The sequence below is a fragment of the Bombyx mori genome, chromosome 12, assembly GCF_030269925.1.
Source record: "Bombyx mori chromosome 12, ASM3026992v2".
NCBI classification, from domain to species: domain Eukaryota; kingdom Metazoa; phylum Arthropoda; class Insecta; order Lepidoptera; family Bombycidae; genus Bombyx; species Bombyx mori.
Window position 1 is genome coordinate 4,908,641 of NC_085118.1, and position 20,489 is coordinate 4,929,129.

At 36.9% G+C, this 20,489-nt stretch overlaps 1 protein-coding gene across 2 annotated transcripts in view; it reads right to left on the minus strand.

The window, feature by feature from the left end:
- The window catches only part of Ptx1 (pituitary homeobox1), a 64,509-nt gene that overhangs the window by 21,307 nt on the left and 22,713 nt on the right, over positions 1-20,489 (minus strand). For both annotated transcript variants that reach the window (XM_012693066.4, NM_001098368.1), the window contains 1 exon segment: positions 2,791-2,919. In XM_012693066.4, the coding sequence (XP_012548520.2) occupies positions 2,791-2,919 (129 nt within the window).

The following is a 20,489-nucleotide window of genomic DNA, read 5'->3' on the forward strand; positions in this document are numbered from 1 at the left end:
AATTCTGATTGTAGCAACCCTGTAGCTACGTGATACGCGTCGATAACTTTAGATAGCGTTTATCATCGATACGCTTTGAGCTATCGCCGACCCATCCATCATTCCGAACTAGCCTTTACGTTGGTAGGTAACTTTGTTTAATCTATCCTTTGCTTCGAAGCCGACAAGAGCTCGTTGGCGCGATAAATACCAGTTACATGTGTAGCGCGTATCCCGTAAACCCGACACTCGTTTTGATAAAATATTTTCCTTTAATATGTTTACATTCAAATAGTTAGTACGAATGTCCGTTTTGATTCAACATAATGCACGTTATCGTTGGGGCTAGCGTTACGAGCCGATGGTAGCTTATTGGTTAAGATTTTTACGACCGAAATCATTGATTACATAAGATTTTATGATTGCGTAAATACGTTCTTTCATTAGATTTTATAACTAGGACATCCATATTTAAATATTGTAAATTTTGTGTGACGAAACTTTTGCGTTTTTGTGTAAATATTATAAACTGATTTTCGTAGATTTAGCGTTCAAGGGGGACGTTATTATAATATAATAGGCTTAAGCTACACGTTGGGGGTATGAAGCAAAAATAATCTTTAGGAAGAAACTGTGGTATATTACCTAGAACCACTTTTTGCCGTGCCGTTTTTGCCGTGGCATAAATAATCAATAAATCGCTTTGTAATAATATGTAACGTCAGAATTGTCTCTTCTAATTACAGCATTAGCTTTAATCAGTTAAGTAAGCAAAATCGTATAATCTTCTTAAAAGGTAGTTTAGCCATGTTTATGTCTTGCGAATTTTTATTTGATTTCACAGCAAGCTCATGTCTCCATTAATTTGAACTTGAATTTGAGTTGTTCGAAAATCTTACGCGAGCGCTTGATAATGATTTGTCAGTGACAACGATGGCTGACGTACTCAGGATATCGTGTCAAAATGATGGTTTAAACTTTACGTGATAAAAAAATAGAATATCTAATGTTTCGGCCATTTCGAGTATTAGTACTTACTACGTAAGTTAATAACTTTATTATCAATCTATTATGCAATTTTGTGAAAATAACCTTAACGTTAAAAGTGTTTAGCGTTTTTTTTTATAAAGTGTATTTAAAAGTACTTTGCTCTTCACTGAAAATAGTATTTGATATTTTAAGTTATAAAAGTTAAATTAGGAAAACTATTTTTAATTCTAGTAGGACTTTACAAGCGTTTTACAATCGTTATGATTTTATTACCCAAATCAAAATGCAGTTATCGACTGTAAAGAATCGCTTAGAAAATTCAATGTCGATATTTATAAAAAAAATATTTGAAAAACAATATTGTCATTTTAATTTACTTAACAAAAAAAAGGAATTACTTTTTAATGAAGCAGCCCAAAGCCTTTTAAAATTCAATACTCATATACTTCTTCTTACATTTCACTGCACATTTTCATTTTTATCCATTTTCAAAGATTCATTCTTCCGTTTAATATTGAATACAAGTGGATATTTAACAAGTTGTATGTAGTAGGGCCTGCGCTGTGGACCGGTTGCATCCGACGATCGTTGCCGCACGAATATTTGTGAAAGCATTAGAATAACACGCGCTAGTATTTGTCATAGATTCCCTGACGATTACTCGGTTTACTTTCAGTTTTAAGCTTGTCACTTTGTGTGGTCTGGTGCGATGAAATTGATTTTACTTTCAACGTTTTGAATTGTGTTTTTTTTTTTTGTGTAAATATTTGAACAATCGTTTTCGAAATACGTTTTGGCGTATTACAGAGAATTCGGTGTGTATTTAATTTTAATAAATTGTAAAGTTTTGATATCTGATCCTTATCGATTACTCAGGCTATTAAGGTAGCCTTGTAGCGGGTAAATATAATAGAACGGAAAATATTTGCCTGAATCTCGCTAACGACAATTACAAGATACGTTTGCCTATATGCAAGTTCCGAACAATAACATTCGGATCGCATTCGCGTAGCAGCTGCTCCTGAAGGTCTCATTCGGAGACGCTCGGGTAGCCGTTAGCAAACCCCACCCCTCCTGGCTAAGCCCATTTTCCCTCACCTGTCATGGTGAAACTAGAAAGGCCACAGAGCCACCAGGAATATTGCCTATTTCTGTCGTAAAGCAGTAATGCGTTTCGGTTTGAAGGGTGGGGTAGCCGTTGTAACTATACTGAGATCTTAGAACTTATATCTCAAGGTGGGTGGCGCATTTACGTTGTAGATGTCTATGGGCTCCAGTAACCACTTAAGATCAGGTGGGCTGTGAACTCGTCCACCCATATAAGCAATAAAAAAAAGGAACCTTTCCTTCCTAAAAAAAACCTTCGGACCGTTTGCCTACGGAGAAACTTTACCTACTCAGTGGACAACCTTCCCTTTGTCGTCATCTCTAAAACCTTCGAGTTATAGGTATATATTATATCGTCTTCTCGCATTAAAACTGTATTATCTCAAAACTTACAAATTTTACAGGAAAGTGTTTTAAAGATTTAAACATGTGATATTTTTAATATCAATCATCTTGGCAACATTTATTTTTTATTTTTTACCAGTTACATTATCTGTGTTTTAAAGTAAGATAAAATTATGGATTAATTTTGTTAATAGTAGTCAAAACATAAGTAAACTAAAATTAAACTACGCTCTTTTGACAGTATTTATGAGAAAAATACTGGTGATTACAAATGATTCCGCATATTAACTAAATTTCGAATATTTTTGGAAACTGTACACTTTTAATGTGAAAAAGCGATATATCTTTCGTGTATACAAAGGTACTCACTGTCGTCTGTCATTTTTCTATCGCGTCGGGGTCTTGCCGGTGCATACAACGAGGATTGTTCCACGCCAGAGCCACCTGATGTGAGAGAAGAGTGACCGCTGTCTCGAAATTCGCCCGTCTCTGCCCATACTGGTAACAAAAGGAAAGTAAAAATTAGTAAGAATAAACCTCAAAATACTAAACTGACAAACGGTATTTGTTTTAATTAACGAATTTATTACATAAATAATTGCTCACAATTTCATATATACAACATACAGTATTCTATACTTCTATACTAATATTATAAGGAGGAAAGATTTGTTTGTTTGTATTGAATAGGCTCCGAAGCTACAGAACCGATTTCAAAAATTCTTTTGAAACTGTTTGGAAGCTACATTTTTCCCGAGTGACACAGGCTATAATTTTTCTTGAAAAAAATTAGAGATCTTACTAAAACTCCAATAATGTAACGCAAGGTGTAAAAAAATTACCTAAAGTATTCTTTACACCGCATGCCCTGCGAAAACTATAGATGATAGAATAAAATAATGTACTACGACTTTGTAGAACACATTATTATTTACAAAAAGTGTCGTGACAGCATATATGTCTAACTATTATAGTTATGCCGCAATAAGAGTTCTTTTATTTTCAAAAATAAAACAACGCCGTTGAAATTTTTGTTAAAGATCCAAGCGGAGCCGGAGCGGGCCGCTAGTTGATTAATATTTTAACTGCAGCGATCGCCTTTCACAGAGAAACATCGAAGGCAACCCGTTCCCATTACTTAAGTAAACTCCTCTAATTAGAGTATTCACGGGGATCTCTTGACAAAGTAATGTATTCGTTAAATGACGATGACGCCCCGTCGTTCGACGAGTAATTAAGTGTCCCCGAACACTTGTTAACAAATTAGTCACTGCTCGTGTGTACGTTGCCTTATTTATAGCTAACGTCACATGACTGTTAAGCTCAGCGACTTGTAATTTTTTTTTTTAATTCTGGCAATCTATTCGATTCTTTACTACTTAAGCTGTCAGAATTATATTTTCTAACAGCTTTTAAGTAACAGTGATTTTTCATTTGAACTTTAAGTAAACAGCAAAAACCGAAATGAAACTGAATTGTTTATATATAAATACCTATACTCTATTCAAATTACGAAGTCCCATGAAACAGATGTTATTGTTATGTTATTGTGTGTATGAATTAATTGTATAATGATTTAGATAGATTGTGTATTTTTTAAATTATGTTTACGACCATGAACAAAAAAATATTATTATTTCAAACTAGCGACCCGCCCTCGCTTCGCTTCGGAAACATTAAATTTTATTATTGATAGCTGAGTCCCGCGATGTTACCCGCGGTTATTGTCGTACCGAGGGAGAGGCCACGGGGCTAAGTTAGTCTAAAAAATGTAGCCTAAGTTACTCCTTATATTATCAGCTACCTATCAGTGAAAGTGCCGTCAAAATCGGTCCAGCCGTTCCAGAGATTAGCCGGAACAAACAGACAGACAGACAGACAGACAAAAATTAAAAAAAAAATTATTTTGGTGTATGTACTGTATATATATTCATATGCATGTAGTAAAAAGAGGCTATTTCAATTTTACAAACAGACACTCCAATTTTATTTATATGTATAGATTATGGGAAACGTGAAGAGTTAGTTACATTCTAAGAAGTGTCAAAAGGGACTTCGTCATTGGAATAGAGTATAGTTTGTATATGTATTAGTTAAGGCTTGATGAGAGAACTTTAATGCTACCTACAATAAAAACATCATGGAGCTAAAAGGAAAAGTTAGCCTGCGTTGTGGAGCTCAGGAATTGGTCTAATTCTCATATTAGTTTTTTACAGAGTAGCATTCAGTGATGGGCACCATAAAGCAATAGCCGATATGTCGAAAACAGACCAAAAACGCATTGTAGCATAAAAAAAATAAACATCATAAAATTAATTGTTCAATCAAAGTCAAAATGTGAGCATCGTCGAATATATAAAAATCGGTTGTCTGTAAAGTCGATTTACTGACGAGAGTTGAACGTGACAACGTCATAAGAAAATACTGATGGAATGGTTTCATTTATCAAAAGAAAATTTTAATTTTATTTGTTTGATAGATATTTTGTATGGACAATTGACACCACATTTACTTTTCACTGAACTTCATACTTGACGAAAACATGTAAATGTATTATTGTATAGCAGCTGTCCACGCGGATGCATGCTCACTCAAGTAGGAGAGAGACAGATATCGAACGCTGCCGAACGCGGAGCCCGATTGTGTCTCTTTGTCGCTCGGTGCGCGCTCTCGCTTGCACTTCAAGCCTTAAATGGAACGCCTCAATGAGTCATGTTTTTTCGTGCGTGCAGCCGGCTCCATCGAATTATAAGACGTTGTCACGTCAAAAAATTGTAATTAAATTTGTACGAAACGCTTTCAGTTGTTAAGTCGAAATGATTTTTATATTCGGTGTTTACTCAAAGTGTTCTTCATTGGTACGGGAGTTGATCCCGATGTTTTGGCGAAAGTCACGAACTGTTACAATTGATGTCACTCGGTAATTACAATCGAACGTCAAATAATACGAATACAGTTTAAACGCGATTTTCATTTCGATCTTTACACACACAATTTGATAAATAGGAAATTTGTTATGATTTTTTCTTCTTTATGATGTGGCGAGGTCAAGTCAACTAAATTATTTCAAATAGAAACTCAATTTATTTTCGCTCGTAAATTGTTAATTATGTTTGCAATTATTTTTAAAAAGCAAAACTGACATTATTTAATTTTTTTTTAAGTGTATTAAACGACCAATGGATGTTCTTACACCGAGCGGATGGTTTAGCTCGGTAAATCCACAGTTTGCAATGTTGCGAGCTTATTGTACAAGCTTATCTTGTAAATATCGTTAGTACGATTTAGCTTTGGTAGTTTTATTTTTTATACACTGCTTATGGCTTCTCGAAGTCTGTCGTGAGTTGAGATTAAGGTGAAGGTTGAATGGTGCGTCAGCACAATGAGCTGTCTATTTATTACAGAGCTGCTGCGCTCTAGATATTAGCGGTAGGCAGCGGCTTGGCTCTGCCTCACCATCAGGTGGGCCGTATTGTAGTCTGCCTATAAGGGCAATAAAAAAAAAAAAAGATCTCGGGTGCTGATGATCCGGTCATACTGCTGTAAGTTATAGCTCCGTGACGAACGAGTGAAGGTGCGTGCCGTAAGAGCAGGCAGCGTGGTGGTGAATCGATGGCAAAACCATCCATCCAAATGCACAAACTTTTATATTTGTAATATTTTCGTATTAGCTCAAACATCATAAATGTCATACAATAAATATATTAAGTTTTATCAAAATATCGATCTGTGTTTAGATTTCGAAGTTTCTCGAAAGCGTTCACAAATAAATAGTCTTAAATAAAAACATTACGGTGATTGACCTTTGAATTTATTGTAAATAAAAAAAAAGTAAAAATTAAAAACTTTCTTTTACTTGAAAACTAATAAAACTATGAGAAATTCGTACAGAAAGCGATCCATGCGTCTCGTTTTTATTTTTTTATTGCTTAGATAGATGGATGAGCTCAAGCTATAGATATCTACAACGTCAATGCCGCCAACCACCTTGAGACATGAGTTGTAAGATCGCACTTTTAACAGTACAGCGGCTGCCTAGCCCTTCAAACCAAAACGCATTACTGCTTCACGCCAGAAATAAGCAGGGTGGTGGTACTTACAAGACGCCTTACCACCAATAATTACGCAAACTATAATTTTGCGTTATAATTTTTGCGATTTGATGACAATCGTGAACATTTGTTAAGGACGTATTTCATTGGAATAATTGGTACCTGCCGGCGGAATTCGAACACCGATACATCGCTACATAAGATTGCACTGGACGACTTATCCTTTAGGCCACGATGACTTGTTTTCGTATACACTTTGTTATTATGGACGTATATAACACGCACATGACAAAAACAAACAAAGCTTGTTTTGTTACATCAAATAAGATTGCATTTTTATTATTTAAATGCAGATAGCTTAATTAGTTCGGAAATGACGGAATGATTACAAAATAGTACAAAGAAAAATAACGTCATAATAAACAAATCTGATTTTTTTTTTCATTTTACCCATGCTGATAGCCTTGAGAGGCTATTTCAGTTTCGCTCTAACATGTAGGTGAGGGAACTCAAACCGCAGTGTTGCTAACACTGGCCCTAGCAAGAGCAGTGCTTCGCAGAATCTACCACCGGATCGGAAACGCGACCCACTGAGAAGATCCGAAAACTCAGTGGGCTGTGACTATGGGTTAATTCGCTCGTCGAGCCCTTCGTCGCAAGCGGTAGGTTCGACGAGGACGGTGACTGGATGCTTGATGTTAAATTTTCGTATTAATAAAAGTATAATAATAAAATACTAGTTACAATAACATGCAAATAAACAAAAATTTATGAAGGATTCTAAAATCTCAATTACTTCAACTATATATGTACATATCTAAATAATTTCAACTGTTTTGAAAATATGGAAAATTCGTGTATATAAAAAAACATGAGAATTCTTTTTTTTTTTTCCGAAATCGATGTTTATTTTTGTCTAACATATAGTACAAATATTACCATAACCGTATTCCCTGACCGATGCAACCTAGCTTGAGCATAAAATGAGTTCTTGCTTGAAGGTACTTGAATAGCGTTAATTAAAACAATTTATTGTGACATTATCGTCATAACGAGAACAAACGTCGGGCCGAACAAACGTACGACACACGAACTCGTACAAATAAAAGGTTAATATTTGCCGTTTTGATAACGTCTGATAAGCGAACGTGTTTATTGTTTTATTGGGGGCTTTAAACCGTCTCTTCACACTCGGTGATGAACTGCGGGCACAGTCGCGTTTAAATAATAAAAAAGGAATAGGTTTTCATTCCTCCTATGGTAGGCAGCGGCTTGGCTCTGGCCCCTGGCATTGCTGACGTCCATGAGCGACGGTGACCACTTACCGTCAGGTGGGCCGTATGCTCGTATGCCTAAAAAGGCAATAAAAAAAAATTTCTCACGGACCAGAAAGTGTTAAGCTGCTACGGCTATGGCATGAGGTCTATGTTCTTGGTGAAACTAGAAAGGCCTCCGGGCCACTAATAATCTTCACTAAATAGTATAAAACAAAGTCGCTTTCTCTGTCCCTATATCAATCAGTCTGTCCCTACGTATGCTCAAATCTTTAAAATTACCCAACGGATTTTGATGTGGTTTTTTTTAATAGATAGAGTGGTTGAAGAGAAACGTTTATATGTATAATAACATCCATTAAATAGTGGAGAAATCAATAATAAATCACAGTTTCTGAAGCGAAGCGAGGGCGGGTCGCTAGTTCAATCATAAAAAAGGTCAATGTTTCAAATGCATTAGATTAGGTGTCTCGTCTTCCCTTAAAATCTGAAGTCGCTATGTTCTCGCGCCAAGTACGAAACTCTGTTTCCCGAAATGCTTAAAATTGCATTTTACTAATGGTGGTAGGACCTCTTGTGAGTCCGCGCGGGTAGGTACCACCACCCCGCCTGTTTCTGCCGTGAAGCAGTAATGCGTTTCGGTTTGAAGGATGCGTTAGCCGTTGTAACTATACTTGAGACCTTAGAACTTATATCTCAAGATGGGTAGCGCATTTACGTTGTAGATGTCTATGGGCTCCAGTAACCACTTAACACCAGATGGGCTGTGAGCTCGTCCACCCATCTAAGTAATAAAAAAAATTGAATTTCAAACGAAGCTTAAACGACCTCTTAGCTTTACGTAGTAGCTCGGCTTGTGGTCCTGCAATTACTCGTATTTATTAGCGATGGGGCTCACTCGCCGTCAAGTGAGCCGTAAGCTCGGTTTATCTTGTTGGCAATAAAAACAGAATCTCTTCTCATCATCATAATCAAAGTATTGAATTTATTAATCATTATGTGTCTACATTATGTAATATAGTCACACGTCGTTTGTTTGCACATTTCGTAGAACATACACTGATCGCATGACTAACTGATAACAGTAAGGGCAAAATAAATTCTAAACCTAAAAAATCTAAAATTTTATGTATAAAATAGTCACACATTGTGATGTTAACACATTCCAAACAACATATCCTAATCGATTGACTAACTGATAATATTAAGTACAATTCTAAACGTAAAAATCTAAAATTTAGACGGAATTTTCGTGATATATTAGGTAGCTATCACAGAAAATAAGATGCCTGAATCTGGCTAACGAAATTCTCAAGATGAATTTGGTTAATTATAATCGAATCGTCGGTTTATAGAGCAATTGCATCCGTTCAGTAGAAGATCTTCCCTTTATCTCTAACTCTTAAAGTATCATGATAAATGTAGATAAGTAAATATTATAACACCAATAATAACAGTCTTCTGAATTGCTTAACTGAAGGATTGAAATACGTAATGGCTTTTAATAAAGATTATTTAAATCTTGATTATATTACTTTTTTCTGAACAAATTAGTAGGTACCACTTTGTAAATAATGTACATATAAACCTCTTTAAAAAACTTAAAAACTACCATTCATTTTGAAAAATAGTCATTTAACACCTAACGAGAGTGATAAGGTAATTTGTTAAAGTTACAAGTTGTTAACTTAACGAATATCAAGTCCATTTTTTGTCATTTTAAGCTGTTAAGTTTCCAAAACATACACCTAAGCCGCCATGTTATTTTCAATGAAACAAGCTCTGTGACTTTACTCAACGCATATATTTGTCTCAAATGACTCCATGGGTACCTAGTGTAAGTAATTATGAAAATTACGGAATTTGTGGCCAACATCCACTTTAAAACGTACCTATAGTTACTTCTTTTTTTTCAATACCTATTCTATTGACCTCGAGGGGTCATACTAGATTCACCGAAAGAGTAGGTGAGCTCACGGGGCTCTAACCTGGTGACGTTGCTAACACTAGCCCTAGCAAGACTAATGCTTGGCAGAATCTACCACCGGATCCGAAATGCGACCCACTGAGAAGATCCGGCGACAAAATCAGTGACCTGTGTCTGAGGGTACTATAATTATAGGTATAAAATCAACTAAACTAAAACGCAAGACAAAACTGAGCTAAAACGCACAAGCTTAAATTAATGTGACGCAAGACTTTACATGCATGTACATAGATACTCACACCGTCAATGCCATAAGTGTTACACTTGCATTCAAAACGATTGCTCTTTAACTTTATTTAAAGGCGGCTACACGATTTTCTTCGCGTCTGTACGCATGTTCCGTTACAAATAATGATTGCATAGTCATAAAAATTATATGCCAATAAACGACACACACGTTTTACAACATCAATATTTGTGCACTTATTTCGAACAAGCTTTATTGCTCATATATTACGCGGCGCTAAAATAATGAAAACAATATCCGCTCGTCTATTATTAATAAGACATAAATGAAGGAGTTTAAATTTATTTTTGTTATGTATTGGCGAATCTGCGCCGCGTTTCGTTGTAGTTATGGCCAAGTGATGGGTGCTGTCGATTGGACTGTGTAGTGTTGGCCCAGAATACACCAAGCGGAATCCAAATCATCCCAACAATCCCGTAGGTGTGGTGTAAGTTTGAAGTTTTTTTTTTAAGTACACCGACAAGCCAACTGCTCGCCTAACTGTTATTAATGAACAGTTGCCCTGCCAAAGGCATGGACGTTGTCTAGCGCTGAACTGTTCTTTCAAACCTAGTTTGAAGTATAATATGTCGTAGCATTCAAAAATATAGTGGAGACGAGTTCATACCGGAACTAAAGTTACGTACGTACGTACTTTTTATTTTTTTATTGCTTAGATGGGTGGACGAGCTCACAGCCCACCTGGGTGTAAGTGGTTACTGGAGCCCGTGGACATCCACAACGTAAATGCGCCACCCACCTTGAGATATAAGTTCTAACCTTCAAACCGAAACGCATTACTGCTTCACGGCATAAATAGGCAGGGTGGTGGTACCTACCCGCGCGGACTCACAAGAGGTCCTACCACCAGTAAAAATCCCTTTACACAAAGTTTGATTGTACGATTAGAAAAAAATCTCTAATGAGGTTAGTCAGTTTCACAAGGAAAGGCTCTGCTCTGGTGGCGGGTGGCGCGATGGTAAAATGGGGATCATGGAATCATTTTAAACAATTATTCAATGCATTCCCCATCGGAGTCAAGAGATACTACTTTCCCGCCATTCGTTCATAGTAGTAGTAACTTTATATTAGGTATATTCTTGCTCAAGTCTTCCCCTAAATATATTATGAGATACGATTGCTATCTGACCTTCTCTGATGGTATCGAATACGAGCAACTAATCCGAAAACAAGATTTTATATTAAAGCGCTATGAAACATGAAATATTCGATATCATACCGCGAACAACTGTTGTGGGTGTACAAAATTACAAAAATATTTCTCTGAGGCTCCAAAACGTATAAAGTCGTAAATTTAAGTGGCTGTAAAAATGTATCAAAAAAAAAAAAAGAATTTTGTATTTACATAAAAGACAGATAGTCGTGTACAGGCAAATATAGATAAGTGTGGGTAATTTACAACCTCAGAACTGCTTGTGCCGGGATACGCTTGCCGTGGATACTCTTGTTATTTGAGAGTTTACGTATTTTTGGATAGTAATGTCCTCCTCCACTACATAAAGACCTTATTAAAATTTGGAAAAGAAAAACAAGAAAACCATTTAACATGAATTAACATATTGTTTCTTTTTTCACTCTCAAAGACCTTCAACCGTTAACAGTTTTCTGATTATATTATAACATTTCGATTAAAAAAAAATATCGTCGATTTTAATAAGACCATATTTTAGCCCATATATAAAAATACAATTTGGAAATACATAATAATATATTTATCCCGCCACGTGTAGGCGATTCCGTGTTTAGAAGAATGGAGAATCCATCTCCATTCTGTTCGCAATGAGTTGCAGGTAACCGTTGGAGCCGCCACACACCCGCCGCATTAGGGATGCTGCCCGTTTCCTAAGTATTGCGGCGAAGCCGTCAACACTGGCGTCTGCAAACATCCCCGACGCGCTACAGAAACGCGGCAGCCCCTTTAGTAGCTTATAGACCTCACTGCGGGTCGTGAGTCATGCTGTCGCCCACCATGAGACGTGGGGTCTGAGTCCCAATTACATAGTTTAACGACTGTTCCAAACTCCAATCAGGAAGGCATTACTGATTTCGAAGTCGTCGTGGCCTAAAGGATAAGACGTCCGGTGCATTCGTGTTGAAGCGATGCACCGGTGTTCGAATCCCGCAGGCGGGTACCAATTTTTCTAATGAAATACGTACTCAACAAATGTTCACGATTGACTTCCACGGTGAAGGAATAACATCGTGTAATAAAAATCAAACCCGCAAAATTATAATTTGCGTAATTACTGGTGGTAGGACCTCTTGTGAGTCCGCGCGGATAGGTACCACCGCCCTGCTTATTTCTGCCGTGAAGCAGTAATGCGTTTCGGTTTGAAGGGTGGGGTAGCCGTTGTAACTATACTGAGACTTTAGAACTTTTATCTCAAGGTGGGTGGCGCGTCTACGTTGTAGATGTCTATGGGCTCCAGTAACCACTTAACATCAGGTGGGCTGTGAGCTCGTCCAACCATCTAAGCAATAAAAAAAAAAAAAAAAAAAAAAAATTCCCGGCAGGAATATACAGCGTGGTATCCATCTATACAGTTCCACAAGACGCTTTACCACCAGTAAAAATAATCGAGAGCTTAAATTAAATATTAATCATCTACGTAGAATACACTCTCAGTGGGTCAACTAAATATTACGACATGGATAGATCAATATTAACCATTCATAAGGCAGCTCGTTAAACTTCAAGTGCCGTCCACTTAATGACTGTTAATCTCAACAAGCAGCATTATCATCTGGACCACCTCAGTCGGGTTCTGTTCAGTGTCATGATACGGAAGCTATGACACGAAGAGTGCTTGCTTCCGGCGCTATGTGTGCATAGGTACATTTTTGGACATTGTCTCTTCCGTGGTAGCCGGGATTAGATTATCTTAGTTAATAGGTTACGAAATTTCTTAATCGCTTTACTTAAAAAATAAAAACACTCATGTTATTAAGTTATTATTATTATTAGTTCTGCATGTTATTAAGATTTTTATAAAAAACTGGATGTGTGGAAAGTGAACGTTTCAAAGAATGAGATAGTGTCTTGTTTATACAGCAGCATATGTTTTTGATACAACATTTGATTTGATAGTCGTTGCGGCCTAAAGGATAAGACGTCCGGTGTATTGGTTGGTATGTAGCAACGCACCGGTGTTCGAATCCCGCAGGCGGGTACCCATTTTTCTAATGAAATACGTACTTAACAAATGTTCAAGATTGACTTCCGCGGTGAAGGAATAATATCGTGTAATAAAAATCAAACCCGCAAAATTATAATTGGCGTAATTACTGGTGGTAGGACCTCTTATGAGTCCGCACGGGTAGGTACCACCACCCTGCCTTTTGCTGCCGTGAAGCAATAATGCATTTCGGTTTGAAGGGTGGGGCAGCCGTTGTAACTATACTGAGACCTTAGAACTTATATCTCAAGGTGGGTGGCACATTTACGTCATATATGTCTATGGGCTCCAGTAACCACTTAACACCAGGTGGGCTGTGAGCTCGTCCACCCATCTAAGCAATAAATAAAAAAATGACAGGTTCTAATGGTGACTCTAGAAATGCATTATCATAATCGAGAAGCTCCCTTATCAGAATCCAACCTGAAGTGAAACAAGCAGGAACTTGAAAATATGTACACAAAATTACATATCTGTGCTGTTAGCCGTTGAAGAGTTCGTTGATCCGAAACTAATTCTGGACGTCGATTATACGTCGAAATCTTGCTCACCTCTTTTTTTTATGCCTTTTTCTATTAGACTATAGGGCTATTCTAGCTACGCCAGGACGCATAGGGGAGCTCGCGGGCTCAACCTGAGAGCATTTGCATTGATCCTAGCAACAGCAGTATATGCCTTCCACTATATGCCTTCCTGGGGTGCTGGAATTCTTTGGACATATTGCTCGTAAAGAGGGTCACAATCTAGAACAGCTGATGGTAACAAGAAAGGTAGATGGCAAACGTCCCAGAGGACGCAGTCCCACGGGATGGTCGGACCAAATACGATCTTCTCTAAACATCACCTTCCACAATGCCCTTCATGAAGTTAAGGATCGCAGCAGAAGGAGGGAAATCGTACGGAAGAAACTGATGCAGCGGAGGTGTCACAACCCTCCGTAATGAGGAAAATCATCTAAGCAATAAAAAAAAAAAAAATTACGACGTGGGGAGGAGCAAAAGCAGTGATTCGCACAATCTACCACCGGATAGGAATCGCGACCCACTAAGAAGATCCGGCGAGAGACTCAGTGGGTAATTCTCACCATTAACACGGATTGTCATCGTAACTGAACCTAGACGTGAAAAGTCAACTCTGTAAGATAAGAAGTACACATATGTTCTAATTTAGTTTGCAATATTTGGCCTAAGCAAATATTGCAAGATAAAGGAAATCTTGTAAAAATTTATCACACTCATATTTATGCCAGCGCGTGTAAGGTACGCTAACCGTCGTAGGCAATGTTATTGAGACTTCAGTTTTTTACGGCGAGTCGAGTGAGGTCGATTTGAACTAATGAAATATACTTTTATGTTCACATGACTTTATGGATGACCACGCAAACAAATAAAATTATTCTTCACCTTTTCTTCGAAGGAAATACGTGTAGTATTTTATATGAAAAGAAAATGATTAATTTAACGTATAAATTTAATGTAACAAATTTAAATGTTTATGTGGATTTAAAAACGTATAGTAGCAATCGAACCACTTTCCTTAAGAAGTTTAAAAATTTTTGTACATTAAAAAAATGTTCCGGATACAAAATTAACATAACATAATTCATTTCAAAACTTCAATCAAAAAGAATTATATTTTAAAAGATAGATGTTTCTTTACTAACAGAGCAAAGCATTATTTTATTTATCTTCTCAATTTAATGCAAGTGATTTTATATGTAGGTAAAATTGAAATAAGAAAACATTTAAAACAAGTCTTGAAAACCACTACAGAATGGCGATCAAGTTAATGTAGTGATACAAAGAGATAAGTACAAAAAGATAATTTGAAAATTTGAATCTACAAAGTAATATTTTTTTTAGTTTACAAACCATCAATCGCTCTATAATTGAAATGAGTGATTGACATTGACAATAAACTTACATATAAGTAATATTGTGGTGATAATTACAATGAATAGAGAGCGCTAACGACACTGTCATAATAGTTTTGCATAAATAGTAATGTACAAGCTCCTTTTTTTTATTGCTTATATGAGTGGACGAGCTCACAGCCCACCTGATGTCAAGTGGTTACTGGAGCCCATAGACATCCACAACGTAAATGCGCCACCTACCTTGAGATATAAGTTCTAAGGTCTCAAGTATAGTTACAACGGCTGCCCTAGCCTTCAAACCGAAAAGCATTACTGCTTCACGGCAGAAATAGGCAGGGTGGTGGTACCTATCCGCGCGGACTCACAAAAGGTCCTACCACCACGGTCCTGAACGACAACATTCGGACGGTAGTTCTATCGATTAAAATCATCGATGGAAAGATCGTTCCTTTTTCGTTTCGCCACAACACTAGCATTCGGTAGGTACATTAGTATATTTGATTTAATTTATCAGCCAAAGTCACTCAGCCATAAAACAAGTAATGTTATTCCTTATCGAGGCTAATTAAATTCTGTATAATTTATTTTGAGAAATAAATCACTATCTTCGGCGGCTACGAATGCAATCTATCTTGAAAACAATATCGAAGTAAAAATGCAGGAAATAACGAACACAGTAGGTACATTACTGTAGAATTCGATTAGATTACGTACCTACCTGTCCGATAAGGATATTGTTAAGCGATCAGTAGGCACGGCTACTGTGTACTTTACCGAAGCCAATATCTACGACCAATCGGGGCGCTATTCATGAATTATCACTCAAATTAATGGCGTGTAAGTTATAAATGGCCGGTGGATTAGGACCCATCCATTTTATTCCTATTTTACCTACCGTAAAGAAGCTTCATTGAAAACGTACACAAATTCACGGGAGCATCGTGTAATTTTCCTGATTTTATTTCTTCTTTGCACTTGCGTGTTCGTCGCATCACTGTCTCGCTCTAACGACCCTTTTCTCCGGTGCGATTCATCATCATTTCGCGGTTTACTGGCTCTCTATTCACGTTGCGGATTGGTAGCTGTCGTGAAAAACTCTTGCTTTTAACGCAATGACAAGCGATATTCACCTGTTCACTCTTCACAATTTTCTAGTGTTTCTATTATTTTACTCACAAACCACTACATTGAAAGAAACCTTCGAATTTGCCAAAGATTTGCTGTTCTTATCTACAGATCGCGGTTACGACACACTAAACTTTTGGGTCGGAAAAATGGGCAGCTTCAGAAATCCGTACATGCTCAATTAGTATTCCAAATAGCCGCCAACATATCGTACACGTACATAAAATGTAAAGAGTGGACTCCTCCCGGGGCACGAACAACGCATAACTTTCGCGAAGATGACTTTCACACTTGTAACTTCGATCTTAAAGTTGTAGGGATAAGTGCCAAAGTTGCCGGAGACTATGCGGAGACTTCGTTCCAGACGTGGTTTCTATTTCACTCAAGCAATAACCGTCTTAGCGCTCTTGTTAGTAGGTTCAAAATGATGAAGTCACGGCTCAGAAGCGTCGAGTGTGGGACTTTGAAGCTTATGGTAATTGTAATAAAGAGGAGTGCAGCAGTTATGGGACGTGAGAGGTTCTAGACCAAATCCCAAGTAAGCTGTAACTTCCTTTTGGATTTTCGGAAGCCATTTATCAGTCTGATGTGAGCGTCTGGAAATTTTTCATGTTTCGTTATTGTGGAGGAGAGAGAGAGACGTGGCACGTACGCTTCGAAAATCTCTTTTATTTATTGGCCACGTGACTTTCAAGGTCAATCCCAATTCGCTACATACCGACGAGATATTTATGACAATACTAAAACGCAAATGACACCACAAAGTAAATCAAGATAATACATTACAAACATACAATGTTAAATGCTATAAACGTCAGACAGTTACATAAACTAAAATTAAATGAAACAAGCTTAGTAATTTGCGGTGCCTAGATAAATTAGTGTTATGGTCGAACAGTAGAGCAGAGGGTGAACTAGTGCGTCCCCAGACGCGCATTACAAGCTATATAAATCAAGTGTAACCCTTCCGCGGCCGCAAGCAAATTACAGACCACCTGAGACTTGTAAAAATGCCCCACGAAATTATTGCTAGTTGAATTTGTGGTTGTGTTGCCAAACAGGGATAGAACTTAACTAAACAAAACGTTTTTTAAGGCTAAAGTTATGATTAAACTCTTAAACAATCGTCCTAAAAATTTTGAAAATTATTCTCATACTTTAAGAAGTTTGTAGGTCTTTGTTTGTAGAAGAATAAAGGGAACGACTGTTCATATGGCAATCACTGGTCCCATATGGATACAAATTACTTTCCTGTTAGCTATATCTGCCATGATGACAAATGGAATAGGGTGTTGTGATTTGATACATTCGTTTTACACCGTACCGATGGGGTTTGACCAGCGAAAGTTGTTATTAACAAAATGACACTATTAACTAAATACCTATTGAATTTTCAAACAGAATTCTACTTAAATTCAAGTAAAGCTGTATATTAAGATCATTTTATAAAACATTTGCTACTGTGTTATAAATGAAATCAGGATTACGAGCAGACAACGAAAATGGAAATAAAAGGCACCCATATGTCGCAGTCTCTAGTCTGTGCAAGGGATTAGGGTAACGTAAACGATCCCATTCCGTCTGTTTTCTATTTGCATAAATATTAGTGGGAGCTATAATGTCATAAATATATTAGTGCGGTGAAACAGATTTTATGGTGATTACAATATTATAGTTGTGATTCATTTTTAGGGTCACACACACGATTCTTTAACGCCAGCACCGTAATGTTGTTTGACTTTAACGGCACAACGCACGCCGATTTTACGAAATGTTTTTAGAAGAAAATTGACTTTTGCAGGGGATAGTGAAGTAATAACATTTTATGAGCAGAATGTGGGAATACAAGAGATTATCTCTCCCATCTCGGAGGGTTTGAGGTACACAAGAATATTTTGGTGAATAATGTGAAGTCATAATATTATAATTACATGGCAGGGGCGGAGGCTTTTCATAAGCAACGTCACGCTCCATTGTTGGATGTTACCGTCATCTAATACGTGACGTGCCGACGTGTACATGAAAACACAGAATAGATTGTGCCTTAAATTGCTTCGTGCTCTTAATCTCAAAGTTCACATCTGTGCTAATACTATTACTCGATTTAAAATTTTATTTTGATTTCGTAATGATTACATTACATAGAATGTTCGAATTATTTAAATTTACGATCAACATTTTTTTGTATTTCGACGTTTCTTCCATAATAATATGGTCTTACGTTATAATCAAATCTATCTAATACCTACCGATGTTCATAAGCAGCGGTAATCACTCACCATCCAGTACTCGTAAGGGCCCATGTATTCGTCTGCCGTATAAGGCCATTAAAAAATACCACTTATTTCTAATTAACTAAACCTGCTTGCTGTTCACCTAGCACGATTCACTTAATCAAGGCCAATTATGCCAAAAAAAAAAGTGACGTCAAATAAACTGTCTTGGAAGACGCGGTAGGCAATGTTAATACCATCCAGAGATATGAGTAACCTGGTCGACTTAACTGTGGGCAGATTTAACTATTGCTCTTCACAAAATAACTGTTGATTACACGACAAGCTTTCTAAATTTCAACTATATACCATGAAATTGATTTATAGTAAAAATAAATAATCTGAAACATAACTTCGTTAGTTATTATTAGTTCGTAAAATCGAAGGTATCACCCCTTTTTTTTAATGTCTTTACTAATACTTTAAATTATATTGTAGCATTGCTCTCATGGTGGTCTAGAAGTTTTTAGGTTCCATTTAGAAAATAAATTTCCGGTGAAACCTTCAATACAACTAATAGAGGTTTCTGATACACATAAAAATGTCAATTCTTCAAATGATTTACTTCGATACAAATAAAGAACAATTGCATCAATGTTTGTTTGTGTTCATGAAAACCAAGTTTACGTTAGGGCGTTGTCATTGTTATTATATTTATGTTTACAAATGGTTCACATCACGATGCTACTATTTGGCTACAGTGGACCATTAAAACGTTATTTGTTCTAGATCTATTGTACCGAGGGAGCTGTACGATATTCAGACAACAATTTGTCATAAAATAAAAAGATTTATTGCCCGGCCTCCGATGTGTACAATGTAAGCAGCTAGCTACTCTTTTAACAACCGTTATTCTTCCCTTTTATAGCGACAAATAAAACGAGAATAAACGAAAAGTAATATTATAAAAAAAGATGAGAGTGGTATTTAAAAAAAAAAATCTATTACCTGACAGCGTGACGCGTGTTGTAAAATTCGCTTCTTTATGACGATAATACTCATGATCGTATGTAAATAATTTCATTTGTTTTCGTGTATTAATAGTCTTATGTGTTTTTGTAAAGTATTAGGCGAAGATCCCCTCATAAACAATCTTCATTCCAGTAATACTTGGGATAAATCATAAACAACATTATCAGCCTACAGTCGTCGGCTGCTGGACACAGACTTCTCCCAATCCACACCACTGGCCCTCAGCTCTCCTCGTCCATTTCTTGTCAGTCACCCTTCAGAGAGTCGGTAAGCGGAAGGGTCAGTGAGCTGGACACGTATGCCGTAACTTAAGATCGCCGAAGTAGACGGATTCTTTAGTTGAGACCGCGCATTGGTAAAAGTAATGTGGGACGCTCCGGACTAAGTGATGCGATGACCTTTTGAATAAATGCATAGTTGATACAGGCACAAATACCAAAAACCATCATTCTGGACATAGTCTCTTGTAATTTTTGGTTTGATACTAAGGTATTAAACTATATAACTATACTATACCATACTAACATAAGTGTCAGCTAACGCGTGAACGAATTTAATTTATGTTATGACTCAGGTATCGAAGAATAAATTTCAATCTTATGTCCTAGAATGCTCTGCGGCATTCAGTCGCATGTCTTTAGCCTTTCATTAACGCCAGATAAGTCATGAAATCGTTAGTCGATGATATCATTTCTCAAAAAAATGAAAGTGCAATAAAGGGCGGGGACAGTTAGTGTCTTAGTGACCATTAATAACGGGTCATAGTGACAGATGGGCCGCCGCAGTGTAAGGGTTGTATCCATCTGTCCACCACTATCAATCACTCGTTCTGTAAATATTGTGTATTTCGCCTATTGACTTATTGTTTGCCTACATCAGTCGGAATCACGCTGAGTTGTATCATTACTTTTGTCGCAAAAATAAATAGACGCGGAAGGGAATCGGAAACTAAAATTATTTAGCAATGCGATTGTACACGTCACCGTTAACAGCATTGATAGATTAGCAGTTGGGGTTAATGGTAAAGGTAGTTCATTTAGTATACCAAATGGTTTTTTGCTGCTGCTGTGCGTTGTTTATTGTTGT